Source organism: Chlamydotis macqueenii, chromosome 10 (assembly GCF_036417535.1).
Source record: "Chlamydotis macqueenii isolate bChlMac1 chromosome 10, bChlMac1.mat, whole genome shotgun sequence".
Lineage (NCBI taxonomy): Eukaryota > Metazoa > Chordata > Aves > Otidiformes > Otididae > Chlamydotis > Chlamydotis macqueenii.
This window is the reverse complement of record NC_141565.1, coordinates 38,195-57,941: the sequence shown is the minus strand read 5'-3', so window position 1 is coordinate 57,941 and position 19,747 is coordinate 38,195. Positions and strand designations below refer to the sequence as shown.

Sequence of the window (19,747 nt, the reverse complement as noted above, 5' to 3'; positions counted from 1 at the left end):
GTGCTTGCTTCTAGATGATGGGGTCAACAGTGCTCATCTAGCTTCTTGACTGGATGCTGGTTCTGAGCCCTGGGGGCATCCTGGAGGTAAGTTCTTCACGTCTGCTTCTTTGAAGGAATAAACATTGACAATATGTTTATGGCAAGAGTTTATCCATGTGCAATTTTACTTAAGGTCTTAAGGTCTTCCAAGTGGTTTTGTGTCCTGAGGAGATTGCCCAGATAAGTTACAAATCTTTCTGTACTTGGAGAACTGCTAGATGTCAGCGAGAAGGTCACCCATGTCCCTCTTCAGCTGTGGAAACCTAGACATGCATATGTGTTCCATGTCATTGCATGGTTCCTCTTCCAGTGCCTGCAGAAGTGGATCTCAACATGCAATCAATTGAGACTGCCAATATACGGGAAGCTGGGGTCAGGGCTTGATGCAGTGGAAGTCCTCAGGGCCACTGCTCCCCCTGCTGATGCTCCAAGACCTGAGCTGATGGTTGCAGCTAGTTACTGCTAATTTACAGCATTTTTCATTGGCACAGGAACCAAAATATTGATGGTAGATAAGGACACTTAAAAAGAATAGCCTCCCCTTGGCAAGAAAATAATTTTTCTTGTAGGTGGTAATGGCACTACTCACCCACCGCTCAGGGCTCAATTAATTCTCTCTAATGGACAGACAGTCCGGCCTTACTTATAGGTCATCGTAACAGGTTAGGTATGGACTCGTTGAAGGTTCAGTCATAGATGGACTTGTGGGGGAAATGGGAAGCAGGGACATCACATCCTCTATCCACAGGTTAGAATCATAGAACAGTTTGGGTTGGAAGGGACCTTTGAATCCTTACCTGAATCACAAGCCCACCAAAACCAAAGCCCCCACCTACACAAGCTAAAGAGGCAAAACCTCCCACAGAAGACATCTGCTCTCCAGGTCCTCATGACTATGTGGAGCCCTCCCTGAGCAATAGTGGGAAGAATGCAGCTCCAGCACATCCCATCTGCTTGGAGACTTCCCAAGATAAACACCAAGATCACACCTGGACCATGTGAGTGGCATTTCTCCAGCCATTCTTTCAGACAAGACAAACATCCTTTCTTTGTGCCCTGCATTAGTGCGTACAAAACAATCAGCTCACCCCTCAAAAGATGTTTTTCAGACAGCTGACAGCTATCTGCAGCTGCTAAGGAGAGCTACCTCCCGGTGAAATTGCCTCCTTGGCTTGAGAAAAAGGACAGGACTTCACTGCTTCTCTCCTCGTTGATTGGCATGCTGTACAAGGCTCCTCAAGCACTACTTCTGCTCCTGGGCTGGGAAGGATGCTGTATGCTAGGGTCCTAGAGATGCACTGCTGCTCCTGGGCTAAGCACAGCCTCCAAAAACGCGGAGGGTACAGCCCCAGCCCTGCCACAGCCACTATGTCTGCATGTGGGGGTGCTCCTGCAGCTCCATCACAGCCCGACTCCGTACATCAGCCCTTTGACTGGCAGGGGCTGGAGGAAAAGGCTCAAAGAAGCACTGTGGTCTTCAGAGAGAAGTTATTTTTGAAGTCTTGCCTTTTTCCAGAGTATTTTTTTTCATCATGTGACAGTAAAAGAAGTGAAGTCCTGGGACATCCTTTTGGAAGCACTGGAGGACCCTGTGCTGGGCATGTTCAAGAGGGATGTTTAAATTATCACATATTGACTATGTGTCAAGCTTGCTGAGCACATGTGTGAGCGCCAGGGACCAGATGCTGCTGGTCTCATCTCCAAGGGTCCGCGTCCTGCATGGGGAAGGAGAGGGTCCCCATGCGGGAGCAGGGGCTCCTTGGGAAGGGAGGCCCTCCCTGCAGATCCAAAGGCACGTCTGCTGCCTTCACCCTTATCTGGCAGAGGATACTGGGGTATGGGACAGAGGATGGACAATGAGGTGCTGCAGCCTCACAGGCCTCGGCTTGGGGACCCCCGGCATTGAAATGCTGCCCCCCTAGCCCTGGGCACCACGGGGTGATGCCATGGCAGTGGGGTGACATGGGGCAGGGCAGGGCATGGGCCTGGAAGGGGTCTTTGGAGTTGGTGGCTGAAGGGCTCCAGCTGAGAGGATGGTCCTGGCCAGGACTGGGATGGGAATCCCCCTTGGATCATCCATGGCCCCCAGGTGCTGGGGGTGGGGGGGTTGGAGGGGACTGGGTGAAGCCCTGGGAAGTTCTTGACAGGAGGGGCTGAGGTTTGGCTGAGGCCGGTGGGAGGGATCTGGGGGGGTTCTGGGGCAGGCCTGAGGGGAGGAGGAAGGGGGACCCGTGGGGACAGAAGAGGGACAGGTGAGGCTGTGGAAGGGGAACAGGGAAGGGGCCATTTGGGATGAGGAAGGGGGCCAGTGCCAGGGCTGGGGATGTGTGGGGAGAGGGAGGGACAGTGAGGGTAGGAGAAGGGGAGAGGGATGGGGTAGGGACAGCGTGGGAAGGGGGATGAGGAGGGGTGCGAGGGTGAGCACCTGTGTGTGCAGGTGAGGGGGTCACAGGCGCAGGGGGTCACCCAGGCGGACGGGAAGGTTTGGCTGGGGCATCCTGGCCTTGTGGCCACGAGCGCTGGGGGAACTTGGGTGGGAGCGATGCTGTCCCCCCGGCTGCTGGTGGGGTCCTCCATGGCCATGGCAGCACCCTGACACCTGGGGCCATGCGGGTGACCCGACCCCTCTTTTCTACCCCAGTGCAGGTGGAGGTGCTGCCTGGCCATGGGCTGCATCCGCTGTCCCTGATGGGAACGTCCTTTGCTGCCACGCGTGCCCAGAGAGCCCGGCCCTGCGTGGCACAGACATCCCTGTCCCCAGCACCGAAACGGGCGGGTTTGCCCCAGTGTGGCTGTATTTCCCACGGGGGAGGCAACTCCCGTTCCCACAGCTGGCCGCGTGGCTGGGCTCTCCGTGCCCCCAAGCTGCGTGCTGGCCCCATGCCTGTTTGTCCCCATCCCCTGGTCCCAGGGACTGGGATCTGGTGCAGAAGTGCTGACATCCCCCTGGAAGGGCTGGTCGGGGGAAGATTGTCCTGGGGTAGGCAAGAGCCGCATGAAGCCATGGGCAAGGCACACCAGGAGTTCCCGCATGCGTGGGGGTATTAATAAGTGGTTTATTATCAGCGAGATGTTGGGGGGCCAGTGTGGCCCCGGGGCATCCGTGGTGTCGTGCGTCCCATGCTCTCAGATCCTGCAGGAGAGGAGGTGAGTGAGGCTGGAGAAGGGCAGACAGCCCTGGCCAGCTCTCACCCACCACAGCCTGGAGCCGATGGGGCTGGTGCAGCTGGGTGAGGATGAGACCTCACCTGCACTTGTAGTACCAGATGGCCACAGCGAGGGCTGCAGCCATGATTAGCAGCACCATGATGGTGATGCTGACACCCACATTTGCCTTGGATGTGCCTGGAGGAGAGAGAGAGAGGTTGCAGACAGACAGGAGGCCATGGCTGGAGCTGCCATCGCAGCCTGACCCACCATCCTCCAAGCACCTGCATGAGGCCAGGAGCCTTTCCTCCCACCCTGCATCCTGTGCCCCACGGGTGGCACCTACCCCACGGGACGAGGAGGATGCGGGTGCCCAGGCTGCGGTGGCGCACGCGGCAGGCGTAGCTGTGCCCGTCATGGGGGGTCACGGCCAGGACGCTGCGGAGCTGGTAGGTGAGGTCGGCGTTGGGCAGGATGGCACTGGTGTTGAGCGCCGGGCCCGGCGGCACCTCTTGGCCATCCTGCAGCCAGTCCACACTGATGGGCTGTGGGTAGAAGCCGGTGACGTGGCAAACCAGCAGGAGCTGGTCTGGGCCAGGCGTGCGGGCGAAGACCGTGGCCACAGGCAGCTCTGGGGGGTGAGAGCCAAGGGGTGAGGGAGCCTCGGTGGGGCCCCACTTGGGGCCAGTGTGTGGGGGACTTTGAGGTGGGGTCATCTCACCTTGTCTCTCCAAAGTTGCCCTCCCATACTTGATGAATTTCTTCATGTGGTCAACACAGGTGACATTGAGAAGGTCCTGCAGGGTCTCAGAGAAACCGAGAAAGTTGCTGTACTGCTTCACAACTTGCACCGCCAGCTCACTGTCCTGCTGCCTCTCCCAGTGACTCCTGTCCACGTCGAAGCTGAGGAAGTCGTGGCCGTTGTAGGCGAGGTGGTAGAATTTTGTATAGGAGCCATTGGGATATAAGTCGCAACCGGTAAAGCACTGGAACACAAAAGGGTCTGGGGGGGGACGGGACGATGGGCATCACGAGTGCAGCTGGAGCTGGAGCCCAGGATTGTACCCACTTCTTTGAGCACAGCCCTTTCCCCTTTCCCTCTGCACCTCACATCATTCTCTCCAGGGAGAAGACACAAAAGATCAAAGCTCAATTAGAGTTGAAACTGGCCAGTGTTGGGTTAGACAATAAGAAAGGCTTTTTAAAGTACGTTAATAGCAAGAGGAGATCTAAAGGAAACATTGAACCAATCCTTGTTGAGGATGATCACCTGACAAAGAGGGATGAAGAAAAAGCGGAGGCATTCAATGCTTTTTTTTTTTACCTCGGTCTTTAATAATACTGATAGACCTCAGGCTGCCCGGTCCTCTGAGCTAGAGGACCATGACTGCGGGAACAGTGACTGTTTGTGGACACCGAAATTGTAAGGGACCAGCTGTATCAGCTGTATCGTGGACTATTCACAAGTCCACGGGGTCTGAGGGGATTCATCCCAGAGTACTGAAGAAGCTAGTGGAAGTTATGGCAGGACACCTCTTTGATCATCTAGCAAAGGTCTTGGGAGTCTGGGGAGGTCCCAGCTGACTGCAAGCTAGCTAATGTTATTCCAATTTACAACAAGGGTGTGAGGGAAGACCCAGAAAACCTCAGACCTGTTAGTCTAACCTCAGTACCTAGAGAAATTAACGGAGAAGATCATACTGGGTGCTATTGAAAGGCATTTAAAGGACAATGAAATCATCAGGCACAGTCAACCTGTTCACGGAGGGAAAGTCTTGTAACTAATTTGATATCCTTCTATGATGAGGTAGAAGGTTATATTCTTCTGGACAAGCTGTCCAGCTGTGAGGTGAGGGGGTTCATGGTGTGCTGAGCAAAGAACTGGCTGAAGGGCAGAGCTCAAAGGGTTGTAGTGAATGGGGCTACATCTGGCTGGTGGTGCTCCTCAGGGCTCAGTCCTAGGGCCAGTGCTGTTCAATATTTCCATCCATGAGCTGGGTGCAGGAGTTGAATGCACCATTAGCAAGTTTGCTGATGATACAAAACTGGGAGGTGCTGTTGATTGTCTTGAGGGACAAGAGGCCTTACAGAGGGATCTAGGTAGACTGGAGCACTGGGCAACCATCAGCGGCAAGATGATGTAACAAGAACAATCGCCAGACTCAGCACCTGCGATGGAGAAACACTGCACACAAATACAAACTGGGAGGGCAGTGGATGAAGAGCAGCTCTGCAGAAAGGGATCTGGGGATGCTGGTCGGCAGCAGGCTCAATAGGAGACAGTAGTGTGCCCTGGCAGCCAGGAGAGCAAAAACGCATCCTGGGGGGCATCAAACACAGCATAACCAGCTGGTCAAGAGAGGGGATTATCATCAAATCAAAGAATGGTTTGGGTTGGAAGGGACTGTTAAAGCCCATCCAGTCCAACCCCCCTGCAAGGAGCAGGGACATCTCCAACCAGATCAGGTTGCTCAGAGCCCTGTCCAACCTGGCCTGGAATGTTTCCAGGGATGGGGCATCCACTATCTCTCTAGGCCAATTTTTTCCTGATATCTCATCTAAATCTACCTCCCTCTGTATTCAGCATTGATGTGGCCTCACCTTGAGCACTGTGTGCAGTTCTGGGCCCCACCAATTAAGAAGGATGGGAAGGTACTGGAATGTGTCCAGAGGAGGGCAACAAAGCTGGCGAAAGGGCTGGAAGTCCTCCGAGGAGCGGCTGAGAACTCTGGGCTTGTCTAGTTTGGAGAAAAGGAGGCTGAGGAGCGATCTCATTGCTCTCTACAGCTTTCTGAGGAGGGGATGTGGAGAGGGAGGTGCTGAGCTCTTCTCCCTGGGACAGGATGCATGGGAATGGGTCAAAGCCGCCTCAGGGCAGGTTCAGACTTGACATGACGAAACTTTTCTTTTCAGAGGTGTTTGATGCCCCAAGCCTGTCAGTGTTTAAGAGGCATTTGGACAATGCCCTTAATAATTTCCTTTAACTTTTGGTCAGCCCTGAAGTGGTCAGGCAGTTGACTAGATGATCATTGTAGGTCCCTTCCAACTGAACTAAATTATTCTATTCTATATTCTATATTCTATATTCTATATCCTATATCCTAGTCTCCTATGTCACTGCACTGCTTTACGCCAAGTGGGAACACTGGGAGTGAGAAACCTGTGCTGAGCTCTGTAGCTCATTGTCCTCGAGCTGCCTCTGCCCACAGCAGAGCCAGGAGCTGTGGCAAAGCAGGAAGCACTGCTTTAGCGGAGTGATGAGACGTGGGGTGTGGGTGAGTAGGACAGTGGTACTCTGCCCAGTGTCCTCCCCTCAGGTTACTTCTCTGGTGGGATTTAGGGTGCCCAGAGAGCAAGAAGGATGGGGCTGGTGTGAGGGCATAAGTGGAGATAAATGTGGCCAAGTTTTGTGCTGGGGACCAGGATGGCCCCATGTCACCTCTGCACAGGACAAGGCAATCTGGAGGGTCTTGCTAGTGCAGAATGAGGCCCATTCCCTGCCCTCCCGCAAGCCGTGGTTTGGGAAAGCTGTTAGTGGTGGCTCTGAGCTCCTTCTCACAGCTCCCTGGCTTGGGTGAGGAGGTGCTGAGCATGTGGTACTCACAGGGTATCTGGTAGAGTGTGGCGTCTCTGGACATGGACAGGACGAAGTGGTGCATGTAGACCCTGAACAGATTTAGCAGGTTCTTCCACTCTGCTGCAGGCAGGGATGGGTAGACCCATGGGTAGAGGTAGAGGATGTTCTGGGTGGCTTCCTGCAGGGTAGCAAAGATGATATCCTCTAGGGTGGCCCAGGACGAAATGTCCACAAAGCTGGTGTTATAGAAGATGAAAGTTTGGAAAATGTGGAGTTCATAAGAGCCTGTGGGGAGAAGCAGCAGCATTGGGATGTGTGAGGATGAAGGAGGAGGTCAGGGGACTGCCAGCTCCAGTGTTGGTGGGCGGCCCTGGGAGGAAGGGTGGCTTGCATTGTCCCTGGGGACAGGCAGGGCGAGATGGGGCAGAAGGCTAGGGTGAGGGAAAATCCCCTGGTTTCACACAGTTTGCAGTTTCCTTCCACAGCCTCTCTGAGCCTCTCCCTGGTTCTCCTCTACTTTCCTTCCTCTAGCCATCCACCATCCCAATGCGACCTTCTGGGAGCTGTCACTTAGCCATGTGGAAGGGATGGCAGGGGGGAGCTTTGGTGCTGATTTGGAACAATGCTTCCCCTGGCAAGGAGCAGTTCTGCCAGAACCGGATCCACTGGAGACCTGCGCACAGTGCAGGGGCTGAGGGGGCTGGGAAGGAGGGGCATTTCACTCCAGTTTAGGGGCTCCCGGGCACTGCTTGAGAGCAAACCCTAACAGGAGGCAGGAGACTGAGTTCGATGCTGCAGTGCTGAATGAGGCTCCAGTAGTAAGGAAGGCAGAGTGAAGCCTGTTTTGGAGCCGTGGGTGCCCCCCTGGCCAGGGCGCAGTGAGCGCCTGCCCTCAGAATGGGAAACATGGGCTGGGGATGCAGGTGAAGGCTCCTTGTAGCTGCAGGAGGAACCTTCCAGCATTGTTTCACAGTTGGAGAATGCAGAGGATCCAAGGGACCCTTCGATTGCAGGAGAAATGATCCTGCAGGCTGAGCGTGGTGCCCAAGACCTACTCAAGGGGTTGGAGCCCAGTGCAGGGCCGTTGTGCCGTGGGTTGAGAACCCCTGCTGCCTGCAGGCTCCCTGCGGGAGGAAGGCGTCTTTGGGGGCAGCCCAGCACCCCAGGCCTGGCTGAGGGACCCCTTGCCCCTTGGCTGCTCAGGTGCCCGAACCCCAGTGCTAGTAGTGCTAGGCTGGGCAGGACGGTGTGGGGCAAGGAACCCCAAGCAAGTGGGCAGGGATGGGGTGGGGTGCTGTGGGGTGGTCCCTTGGTGATCGGGACAGTGGCCTGTCTGTGCCCACCCCCTGCCACCTCTGTGGGGTCCTGCAGTACAGGGACGGGAGCAGGTGGGGTGAGCCAGGGCTCCTACTTACCCTCTGGATCTGCCCATGTCCCAGGGAGGAGGAGGAGGAAAAGGAAGAGGAGGAGGAAGCGAGTGGGCTGCATGGTGCCTGCAGCAAGTGTGCAGGAGCGAGTGTAGCAGGAGGAGGAAGGGGCCACAAGAGCCGTGACCCAACGCTTCTCCCCAGGGCTGCTCTGCCTGAGCAGCCGAGGTGGCCCCAGCAGCCAATGAGGCTGGTGCTGAGGTTTTGGGGAGGGCCTGCCCAAGTGTGCTCCCCAGGGGAAGATGGTGTGGCTGATGGAGGGCTGGACTGCTCTGGCCAGCCACTGCGAGTGCCAGGGGAAATGGGGTGAGCATGATGTCACAGCTCCCGGCTGCAGCAGGCATCCCTCCTGCCGCAGCAGCGCCCTGGCACCCGAGGAGATGTAGGCTGAGCCCAGCCCGTGGTGGCCTTCACCTCCTCCCGTGGTAATCCCCAGGGGTTTACTCTGTAGACGCCTGTCTGAGTATTGGGTTTACGTGATGAGATTTTGGTAGCAGGAGGCCTGCAGGGGTGGCTTCTATGAGAAAATGCCAGAAGCCACCCCTGTGTCCAACAGACAGAGCTCCAGCCAACTTCAGGATGGACACGCCGCTGGTCAAGGCTGAGCCAGCCAGGAATGTTGGTAGTGCCTCTATGATAACACGTTTAAGAAGGGGTAAAAACTGCTGCACAACAGCAGCTGGGAGAGAGAATTGAGAATATGTGAGAGAAACCACTACGGAGATGCCAAAGGCAGTGAAGAAAGCAGAGGAGATGCTCCAGGTACTGGAGCAGAGGTGGTGCCCATGCAGCCCGTGGTGAAGAACCACAGTAGAGCAGCCCATGGAGGACCCCATGCCAGAGCAAGTGGATAACCAAAGGAGGCTGTGACCCCATGGAGAGCCCGTGCTGGAGCAGGCTCCTGGCAGGACCTGTGACCCTGTGGAGAGGAGCTCATGCTGGAGCAGGTCTTCTGGCAGGACTTGTGACCCCATGGGGGACCGGTGCTAGAGCAGACCATTCCTGAAGGACTGCACCCTGTGAAAAATACCCGTGCTGGGGCAGTTCATGAAGAACAAGCTGAGTCTGTTTTGTCCCTGATGGTAATTGTTGAGTGATCTCCCTGCCCTTATCTCCACCCATGAGAATTTTGTCATATTTTCTCCCCCTTGTCCTGTTGAGGAGGGGGAGTGATGGAGTGGCTTGGTGGGCTCCTGACAGCCAGCTAAGGTCAACCCACCACACTACCCTTCTTGGGGGCACATTGCTCAAAGGCACAGTCCCCCAGAGCCTCAGCATGGCTCTTTCATGGCTGTCAGGCATATTGGGACGGTGACTGTCTCCCATCCCTCCAGCTTTTGCAGGGGCAGGAGTCAGGCATGGGGGCAGGACTGGAGGAGATCCCAACCCAAAACCATCCGGGACAGAGGGTGAGATCAGCACTGGAGCTGGAGCGGCTTCACACCTGCTCAAAACGTCTCCAGGCATCAGCGGATTGGCGATGTCCTCGCCAAGGGGTCCTCCCTTCCCCTTCTCTCCCCAGTGAAACAACTCAAATCCCTCCATCCGTGGTTTGTGGCCTGCCCCATCCCGTATCCCACTCAGCAGCCCCACACTGGGCTAGCCCCAGGTTGTCACTGCCCTTCTGCCAGGGACAGACACTGGCCACGGAGATGCTGAGATGTGGGAGAGGTTGGTGGAGGAATTGCTTTTCCTGACATGCCAGGAGAGATGGGTCAGTATCCAGGAAAAGGGAGAGTCTTCCTGGCTGCAATGTGGGTGCTCTGCAGTGTGCTGGGGGGTTTCCCAGGGGAACCTCATGAGGGGGAAGAGAGTGAGAGCCACAGGAGCCACACGCGGCTGGGGAAGTTTGTAGCTGTTTAATGCTGTGGTTTTCCAGAGCAAACCCCTGTTGGTGCTCATGGGTCAGAGATGGGAGACAAGATGAGCAAGGAGAGCTGCCGATGAGGAAGCTTGTTGCTGGGTGGGCAGCCAGGTGTCAAATGATGTATTCCTGGGTCTCCCATGTGGCCTCGTCACCTTTCCTGCAAGGGGGGGCCATGGTGAGCCACGCTCGGGGAGGGGGAGTTCATCCTGCAGAGCTGCTGCTGCTGCAACCCTGCAATCCCTGGCACAACCCATCTGCCCATAAACCTGAGAGCAGAGGGTGGCAGGGAGACCTCACCTGCGCTTCCACCACCAAAATGCCCCGGCAGAGGCTATGGCCACGAGGACCAGCACTGCGATGGCGATGCCGATGGTTGGAGCTGTGCTGCGGTTCTCTAGGACATGGAGAGAAGGCGGCGGCCGTGTGAGCGTGGCAGCACCAGGCAGGAGCTGCCCTTCGCAGGGCCAGTGGCCACTACCTGCACCCTGTGCCCCATCCCCATGGGTGGCACCTACCCCACGGGATGAGGAGGATGCGGGTGCCCAGGCTGCGGTGGCGCACGCGGCAGGCGTAGCTGTGCCCGTCATGGGGCGTCACGGCCAGGACGCTGCGGAGCTGGTAGGTGAGGTCGGCGTTGGGCAGGATGGCGCTGGTGTTGAGCGCCGGGCCCGGCGGCACCTCCTGGCCATCCCGCAGCCAGTCCACGCTGATGGGCCGCGGGTAGAAGCCAGTGACACGGCAAACCAGCAGAAGCTGGGCTGAGCTGGGCGTGCGGGCAAAGACCGTGGCCACGGGTGTCTCTAGGGGGTGAGAGGCAAGGGGTGAGGGGAGCCCCAGTGGGGCACTGCCTGGCCCCAGTGTGTGGAGGGCTTTTGGCTGGCTGTGCCAGGGTCAGGGTGGTCTCACCTTGTTTTTCCAGAGTTTCATGCCCATACTTGTACAGGGTGAGGATGAAGCTCTGGCAGGAGATGGACAAGAGGTGCTCCAGGACCCCCGTGATGGACTTATTTTTGGTGAGGAGCTTGCTGACCATCTCTGCTAGTGGGGATGGCTGCCGGGGCTCCCAGCATTGCCTTTCCACCGTGAAAGCTATGAAGTCTCTGCCGCCCTCCCCGACATCCAGGAAGCTCCAGCTTGTCCTGTTGGGGTGCAGCACACAGCCCACACGGACCTGGACCACCAATGGGTCTGCCAAGGGCAGAACCGGTGGAGAGGTCCTGTGAGTGTGTGGGACCATGGGTGGCACGAGGCAGGATGTGGCTGGAGGTGAGTGCATGAGTGTGATGGGCAATGGGCAGCAGGGCATGGGGCCATGCTTCAGGAAGCTCCAGGACACCCTGCAAGCCCTCAGTCCCCTTGGAACGCCAGGGAGGATACAGGGCCAGTCAGTACGGGGCAGTTACTCAAACAGAATGCTGTCCCCCCAAAAAATATTTGCCCCCAACTTTCTCTTTCCCTGATCTGTGCTGTGCAGGTCCTGCAGCCCTGGTAAATTTGACAGCAGCTCCTCAGTGTGCAGAGGGGTTCCCCTGTGCCAGATGGCAGAAGCACTGAGGGGTGTTTTCGGTGCGCTGCCCTCCTGCCCCTGCTAGCCATGTGCCCCGTCTGCCACAGCATTGCCCATTACCCTGTCAGGAGCTGCTGTACCCTATGAGACCCCCCAAGTGCCACCCTGATGGGAAGAAGAGCACAGCTGGAACCCGGGGAAAGGGGCTGGGGCTCTGGCTGGGGTTGTCCCCATACTCACAGTCCCGGTGTTCCTTCTGGGCCATTTCGTGCATGTATCGGATCATATTGCGCAGCGCAATTTTGGACTGAGACATTACCTTCTCTATATCACCCTTGACTACGGCCTGGCGAGCCCAGGGCCAGTGGAAGTAGATGCTCCAGTTGTCAGGATCCAGTGCAAAGATGGGCACGTCCCCCAGGAGACCCAGCCCGGACACTTCGGCAGAGCTGATGTTGGCGAGGAAGCTGGTCTGGAGCACCTGGAAAACCTGTGTCTCTGCTGGGAAAGAGGATGAGGATGGGAAGGGCTGCAGGAAAGAGGAGATGAGTGGTGGGCCTGGAGGGGAAACAGGGGATTTAGACTAGATAGAAAGAAGACTTTTTTTTTACACTGAGGGTGGTGGAACACTGGCCCAGGTTGCCCAGAGAGGCGGTGGATGCCCCATCTCTGGAAACATTCCAGGCCAGGTTGGACAGGGCTCTGGGCAACCTGATCTGGTTGGAGATGTCCCTGCTCCTTGCAGGGGGGTTGGACTGGATTTAACAGTTTAACAGTCCCTTTAACAGTCCCTTCCAACCCAAACCGTTTATGATTCTACACTCTTCACCCCACACCACGGGGATCCCCAGTAGCCTGCACCTGGCCCTGACTGGGCAACTCCCCAGCCATGTCTTTGCTGGACTCCCACCTCCTCACCCGCTCAGGGTTGCTTTCCTGTCTGAACTTCCTCTGCCCTCACTGCTCTTTTTCCTTCTCTGTTTTACTTTCAAGGGAGTATTTCTCTCCCGTACAGCATTTTAGGCACCTTGTTCTTTCTCCTGCCCAGTGCCTGCTGTCTGGCTGTGCAGAGCAGATGATGGGGGGCACCTTGGTTCTTGTTTGGGGTGATGCTTCCCCCAGAAGATTAACTCGTGCCAGGACCTGGATCTGCCAGAGACCTGCACACAGCACAGAGGACACAGAGGATGCAGGAGGGGTAAGGGCATTTCGTCCAGGTTTAGGGGCTCTTGGGAATCGGGAGCTCAAGGAGACTGAATCCTGACAAGGACAGGGGAGTAGCCCAGCCCAGAGACCAATTTTGCGTTCCAATGTCTGCCACTGCCTGCCCCGGAAACGTGAGGTCTCAAGGGGTTGTGGTGAAACGCTCTGTGCGATGGCAGCACTTGAAACATCCTCTTGCAGGTGCAGCTCCCCAACAAACATGGGGCTGCTGGAGGGGGCCCACAGCCCCACATGGAACTGAGACCTCCCTGGCGCCCACGGGCTCCCTGCAGAAGGAAGGCATCTCTGGGAGAACCCCAACACCCCAGGCCTGGCTGGAGACCCCTGGCTCCACTTCTGCTTGGGTACCTGAGACCCTGTGCTGGAGCCGGCGGGGCATGAAGCCCTGAGCTGGAGGCAGGAACAGAGAGGGTGGGCAGGGGCAGGGCACCTTTGGGTGCTGCGCGGTGGGGGGTGGCCTTTTGATGCTGGGGATCATCCCCGCCATGCAGGGGACAGTGGCCTGGCCATGCCTCCCCCGAGGAACCTGTGGGATTCTCTGACAGGGGAGTGAGAGTGGTTGGGGTGAGCCAGGGCTCCCACTTACCCTCTGGGTCTGCCCAAATCCCGGGGAGGAGGAAGGGGAGAAAGAGGAAGAGGAGGAGGTGAGGGGCCTGCATGGTGCATGCGGCAAGGCTGAAGCAGCAGCAGCAGCAGTGACTGCAGGAGGAGGAAGCGCCCGTGGAGTCCAACGCTTCAACCCAGCCCAGCAGTCAAGGCGGTGGCTTTCCGCCAATGGGACCAGTGCGGATGTGTCAGGGAGGGTCCCAGAGGTCCCCAGCTGGGGGTTGGGGATGCGTGGGAGGGAGGAAGCTGAAAGTGTGCCTTGAGCATGAAGTGCTGCGACAGGCTGGGGCTGAGAAGAGCCCAGCCAGGAGGAGAGGCAGGAAAAGGGAGGCGCAGGAAAGGGCACGAGGAGAAAACAGGTGCTTAAGGACCCGAGCTGGGTCCCCATAACTCCCCCTCCCCACCCATGCTACCTCGCTCCTATCCCCACTCTTGTGGGATGCACCAGCTCCAGTGGAGGTGACAACGGCATTTGGGTTTCAGCCCTGACTAGAGAAAGATGGCCGGCATCCTCTCAGCCCCGCGTGGGGAGAAGAGCTGCTTTGGGCCCTTCCTCGGCACCTCCAGCTGAGGCTCCACCTGCCTATCCCTGGGGATGGGGCTCTCCAAGGAGGAGGTGACCAGCAACTTCCCCCCAGCCCATGCCTGCAGAAACAGCACTGGGGAGCTCCAGCTGTCCCATAAACGCCTCCGGGAGAGGGCCTGGGACCGGGCTGCAGCCTGGCACTCCCCTTGCCTTCCCATCGTCTGTGGTGGGGAACCCCATCCCCCAACTGCTCCCCTGGGTGTGGGAACAGGAATGGTGAGGGTCATCCCCCTGCTCTCTCCCCATTGCCACCAGTGTCCAGTGCTGGTGGGACAAAGGGGTCACCAGAGCTGGCCTTACCCCCACACTGTCTCCCACCCACGGCTCCTCCCCGGCTGTACCCTGGTGCCTCTCCTCCCCCTGCAGTTTCTCTTCCCCTTTCCTGGGGGTGCTCATGTTGGGGGCGAAGACAGAACTGAAACCACTGCCAAGGGGAAGTTTGAGCGGGTGTGCCCTGGTACCCTCCAAACCCCAACCCCCTTCCCTTCTGTGGAGCTGTCCCATGGAGAAGTAGAGATGGTGTGGTGGCCTGGCAGGCCCAAAAATGGCATCAACGCTCCCACATCCCCATCAGGTCACCTCGGCATCACCCAGGGAATGTCCGGCCGTGCCACCACCATGTCCGCATCCCTCCTGGCAGGGCCACCAGTGCCAGGGTCAGAGAAGAGTGTTTGGCTGGTGGGATGTCAAAGCACAACCATGGGGCAGCCAGTGAGGGAAAGGGACAGGAGGACATTTGTCCACACAGTCCTATGAGGTGACCGTTTGTCCTCAGGGTCCCCCCTAAGTTGACTGTTGATCACTTCTTGCTGAGCAGCTGATAGGCCGTTAGCAGGTCTCTGGCTTGTGCGCGTGCATGTGATGCCTTCAACCCCTCTGAATTGTCTCCAGATGTCACCTACTGTTGCAGTGGACCAGAATTTCTGCTTTAGCTTTTCCTCATTTCTATTGAATGTACCTGTCCTCATGTTTGTTGGGTTTGTTTTTTTTTTTTTTGCACTATCTTACTTGCTGTAGCAGAGGTCTCAGCTTCTTCCTTAATATTGTCACTTCCTTTGGTCAGCAAATGACCCAAACAGGCAGGGGGCTGTTCATCCACACAGACCTCACAGTCCCCTCAGGTGACATTGGTTCTTACAGTCCTCCCAGGTGGCCACTGGTCCTCACAGTCCCCTCAGGTGCCTGCAGCTGAAAGTTTCATTCTAGCTCAGCAAGAGCTGGGAGAGACGCAGCATCGCTCCTCCTGCAGCGAGATCCTTGAGCCCCATGGTGCTGACAGGTGATGCCGGCTGTCAAGGAAATTCAATCCAGCCTGCGGAACCACAGCGTTGAGGTTCGCAGGGTTTGGCCAGGGAAGAACCATCCCCGGCGGAGTTGCGGTGGATGTGGCCACAGGCCTGCCGTGTTTTCTTCTGACTCAGCTGATAGTTGGCTCGCACATGGCTGCCCGAGTCTCTTCCTGTGAAACTCTGCCAGCAAGTTGTCCTGTGAAACCAACCCTTTCAAAGCCACACATTCAAGTGTGTGGTCGATTGGGAGCACAAACCAAATTCCTTCCTACATCTGTCTGAACTCTGCCATCTCCGATAGGAGACTGGCTTCCTTCTCCTCCTTAATTGGGAGGCTGGGGGCACTTTAACCCCATGTGCACACCTGCTTATTTCCATTAAATACATAAGAACATGTTTATGTACACACAAACACACTATTACTATTTCTTTTTTTTTTTTTTTTTTTTTTGCTTTGGTGTTTCCTGCAGTTAGCACCAATAATTCAGCAGTGCTCCAGTTTCCATTTGCAGCCGATCAAAACCTCCCCGAGCCCATCCAAATCCCAAAAAAGGCATGTGTTCTCGGTGGAAACAGGAATGTTTTAATTTAATTTTACACACATCTGCAGCTCCCACAGATTGCGTCAAAGTTTCAATGTTAATCAGCACTTTGCAAAACGGTTTGTGGCCAGGCGCTGTTAGTCTGCGTGGAACAGTTCAGTCTCAGCACAAATAATTCTGGAATACGGCAGCTTTCAGGCAAAAGTCCTAGAAAGCAACAGTAGAAGGGCACAGCTTACCGCCTACTCATAAATGTGTTATTGTACCAGACTTGGGAGAAATTGCCGCTGGGCATCGGGGTGCCCTAAGGAGCCTCAGTGGGCAGAGGGGACAGTGCCACGAGGCAAGAGGTGATCGTGCATAACGAGTGAGGAGGTCTCAGACTTCCTCCTTATCTGCTTAGCAAGTTGAAGCAGGTCAGGAGCCCCTGTGGTTTCCCCACTCCGTCTCTGAGTTGAGTTCATCTTGTGCTCAGCAGTGGCCAGAATTTTGTCGAAGCAGAAAAAAGGTCAAGTTTTTGTCCCTGGGAGGGTAGCGGAAGGAAACGGGGGCTGTTGGCTCCCTTCTGGGCTAAGCTTCTTTGCTGAGGATGGAGTTCCTGGACTCTGTTTCCCCCATTTGCTGGTGCTTTCTGAAATGAGAAGGGGATGGCTCATGGGTACACCATGGAAGATACTTCATGGGGGTGCAGACAGCCAGGGCTGGAGCAGGAGCATCACTGCTAAGTGCAGCAATCCCCTGGGGCATTTCCTCCCCTCCTCTCCCACTGGGGCTCTGCAGGGCAGAAAGGGCCTCACCTGCGTCTCCACACACAAAATGTCGTGATGGCAGCCACGGCCATGGCTGCCAGCAGCCCAGCCCCGATCTCTGCGATCAGCACCACCTCAGAGTTCCCTGCAAAAAAAACCAAGCAGAAGCTGCCATGAGCTTTCCCGGTTTTACTCCATCCCAAGGGGCAGGGCAGCTCAGGACCCTCACCCCCACCCCCACGGGTGGCACCTACCCCACGGGATGAGGAGGATGCGGGTGCCCAGGCTGCGGTGGCGCACGCGGCAGGCGTAGCTGTGCCCGTCATGGGGGTCCACAGCCAGGATGCTGCGGAGCTGGTAGGTGAGGTCGGCGTTGGGCAGGATGGCACTGGTGTTGAGCGCCGGGCCCGGCGGCACCTCTTGGCCATCCCGCAGCCAGTCCACACTGATGGGCCGCGGGTAGAAGCCGGTGACGTGGCAAACCAGCAGAAGCTGGTCTGGGCTGGGCGTGCGGGCAAAGACCGTGGCCACAGGCAGCTCTGGGAGGCAAGAGCCAAGGGGTGAGGGAGCCTCGGTGGGGCCCCACTTGGGGCCAGTGTGTGGGGGGCTTTGAGGTGGGGTGGTCTCACCTTGTCTCTGCAGAACTGTCTTCCCGTAGCGCAATAACATCTCCATGTCATCCACGCAGGTATCGTTGAAGAGGACTTCCACCAGCTCGCTGAAGGCAGTATAGTTCTGGAGAATGGCCTGGACGTACCGTGACAGGCTGGTGTCTTGGGAAAGGATCCAACTGGCATTGCCCACGTTGAAGTACAGGAAGTCCTGGCCGTTGTAGCCCACATAGGCAAAGGACCGGGAGGTCATGTTATGGAAGAGCTCACAGCCTGCTACACATTGGGCCACAAAAGGGTCTGGAGGGGCAGAGAGGAGAGAGAGGTTGCATGAGGGTCTGGGACTGCCTTCCTGCAGATGTGGTCAGCATCTCATGTGCAGCACCAGCACTGCCGAGTCCTTCCCGACTTCCCAGATGCTGTTTGGAGAGGGAACACTGAGAAGACTGGATACTCACAGGGCACAGCCCTCTGCATGGCACCTTCATTGATCAGGTGGGTGAACTTCTGCAAATAGATCTTGATCATGTTCTGAATGGTGTCCCAGTCACTGCGGGGCAGGGCTGGGCGCACCCAGGGCTGGTGGAAGCGAATGGTCCAGGTGTGCTTATCAAGAGAACCGAGTTCGATGTCTTCCAGCAGGCCCAGCCCCTCTGTTTCCACGAAGGTGGTGTTTTGGAAGGAAGAGGTCTGGAGCAGCCGGATAGTGAAGGACTCTACACAAGACAAGGGTTGACAGGGGGAGATGGGAGTGGGCGGAGAGGGCTGGGGAAAGCAGAGGGGCTGAGAGACAGGTCCTTGGAGTTGCAAGGTCCTGTGGGGACCCATAAGCCACCTGCATCCTTGGCAGCCCCAGGTCCCACCCCCTGCACCCACCTGGGGTGGCTGCATCCCTGCCAGGGAGGATGTGTGGAGTCAGAGGACACAGAGGGGTGAGGAGGGAAGTGCCCAAGCTGAGTGGAGAGCAGGAAGTTTCCTCACCCATGGGGGCACAGAAGCAGATGTGGATGAGCCAGGGCTCTCACTTACCCTCCAGGTCTGCCCATGTCCCAGAGACGAGGAGGAGGCAGAGGAGAAGGAGCACGAAGAGGCAGCAGCGAGGGGGCTGCATGATGCCAGCAGCGAGGCCCTGAGTGTGCAGTAGTGGCTGCAGCAGCAGGAGGAAGGGGCTGTGAGAGACGTGGGTGCACACTTCTCCTCAGGGTGGCTCTGCCTGGGCAGCTCCGCTGCTGTTAGTGGCCCTAGCAGCCAATGGGACTGGCACTGAGGTTTTGGGGAGGGCCCCAAGATTCCCGCTTGGGGTGGGCTGGTCTGGGGCACCCTGAGTATGGCTGTGAGTGCTGGGGGAATTTGGGTGGGAGCAAGGCCCTCTCCTGGCTGCAGGAGGGGTGCCCCATGGCTGTGACAGCACCTTGTCAGTTAGGGCAATGTAGGTGACCCAACCTCTTTTTTATACCCCCATTACAGGTGGAGGTGCCACCTGGCCATGGGCTACATCCACTGTCCCCAACAGGAATGTTCCTTGCTGCCACTCGTGCCCAGCATGTCCGGCCCTGCGTAGCACAGACATCTCCATCTGCTGTGTGTTGCCTCCTCCACCCCGACATGGCTGTCTTTCCCACAGAGGAGAAGAACCCTGCTCTCCATGCCCCCAGGCTATGCACTGGCCCCATGCCTCTCTATCACCTCCTGTCCCACAGCCAGGCCATGTTGATGGGCCATGGGTAGAAGCTAGTGATGTGGTAAACCAGCAGGAACAGAGCTGGGTCAGGCGTGAGGCTGAAGATCACAGCCATGGATGGCGCTGGGGGATGAGAGTGAGGAGAGCTGATGATGATCCGGTATCCCCTGATCCCGCAGCACCACTGGCCTGACCCTGGGGAAGGGGTGATTAGCAGTTCCCACATGGCCCATGGCTGTGGGGTTAGGGATGGGTGCAGGCAGGGCTGGTGGAAGCAGCTCCTCCAAGAGCTCTTCTTGGGCATGGGAAGTGAATGGGATGGAGTAGCTGTAGTGTGATGGTCCCCAAGGAGAGAGATGGGCTGCAGGGCAGTTATTGGACTCTTGGAGCAGCGGCACTTGGTCAGGCAGGATCCCCAAGCTGGGATGGGGACCATGGTCCCCCCCACCCTGAAGCCCATTCCAGGAGGCCACGGTGGATGAACAGCCTTCCCATCTCCATGGAGCTCAATCCACGCCGTGGGGCCTGGGAGCTGCCTTTCTGCTTCCCTGCATCCCACAGTGCTGGGGAGCACCAACTCTCCCATAAATTCCCCCAGGAGAGGACCTGGGGCTGGGCTGCAGCCTGGCACTCCCCTTTCCTTCCCACCACCTCTGGTGGGGAACCCTATCCCCCTCCTCAAGTGCCCCCTGGGCATGGGAATCAGAATGGTGGGGGCCATCCCCCTGCTCTCTCCCCATTGCCACCAGTGTCCAGTGCTGGTGGGACAAAGGGGTGACCAGAGCTGGCCTTACTCACACACTATCCCCTACCCACGGCTCCTCCCCGGCTGTCCCCTGGCACCTCCACTCACCCTGCAGTTTCTCTTCCCCTTTCCTGGGGGTGCAGGCAGA

At 57.3% G+C, this 19,747-nt stretch overlaps 3 protein-coding genes across 5 annotated transcripts; all 3 read right to left on the bottom strand.

Annotated features, from left to right (window-relative positions):
* Positions 1-3,077: 3,077 nt before the first annotated feature.
* Positions 3,078-8,361, bottom strand: LOC104483652 (antigen-presenting glycoprotein CD1d-like). Its single transcript, XM_086755292.1, has 6 exons — positions 8,181-8,361; positions 6,793-7,050; positions 3,910-4,191; positions 3,535-3,819; positions 3,290-3,386; positions 3,078-3,174 (listed from the first exon to the last, which is right to left on the bottom strand). The coding sequence occupies exons 1-6, from the start codon at positions 8,251-8,253 to the stop codon at positions 3,168-3,170; spliced, it is 1,002 nt and encodes a 333-aa protein (XP_086611418.1). The 5' UTR covers positions 8,254-8,361; the 3' UTR covers positions 3,078-3,167.
* A 1,668-nt stretch (positions 8,362-10,029) lies between these two features.
* On the bottom strand, positions 10,030-13,505 carry LOC104483650 (T-cell surface glycoprotein CD1b-3). 2 transcript variants are annotated; one of them, XM_010125509.2, is made up of 6 exons: positions 13,377-13,505; positions 11,807-12,067; positions 10,966-11,247; positions 10,575-10,859; positions 10,357-10,453; positions 10,030-10,216 (listed from the first exon to the last, which is right to left on the bottom strand). In XM_010125509.2, the coding sequence occupies exons 1-6, from the start codon at positions 13,447-13,449 to the stop codon at positions 10,171-10,173; spliced, it is 1,044 nt and encodes a 347-aa protein (XP_010123811.2). In that variant the 5' UTR covers positions 13,450-13,505; the 3' UTR covers positions 10,030-10,170. The 2 variants fall into 2 exon arrangements, with proteins under 2 accessions (XP_010123811.2, XP_086611417.1); XM_086755291.1 differs by having other exon boundaries at positions 11,807-12,064; positions 13,377-13,498.
* A 2,326-nt stretch (positions 13,506-15,831) lies between these two features.
* On the bottom strand, positions 15,832-18,343 carry LOC104483651 (antigen-presenting glycoprotein CD1d). Of its 2 annotated transcripts, XM_010125510.2 has the most exons (6): positions 18,203-18,343; positions 17,632-17,889; positions 17,192-17,473; positions 16,817-17,101; positions 16,611-16,707; positions 15,832-16,444 (listed from the first exon to the last, which is right to left on the bottom strand). In XM_010125510.2, the coding sequence occupies exons 1-6, from the start codon at positions 18,282-18,284 to the stop codon at positions 16,384-16,386; spliced, it is 1,065 nt and encodes a 354-aa protein (XP_010123812.1). In that variant the 5' UTR covers positions 18,285-18,343; the 3' UTR covers positions 15,832-16,383. The 2 variants fall into 2 exon arrangements, with proteins under 2 accessions (XP_010123812.1, XP_086611585.1); XM_086755459.1 differs by having other exon boundaries at positions 16,817-17,473.
* Between the last annotated feature and the right edge of the window lie 1,404 nt (positions 18,344-19,747).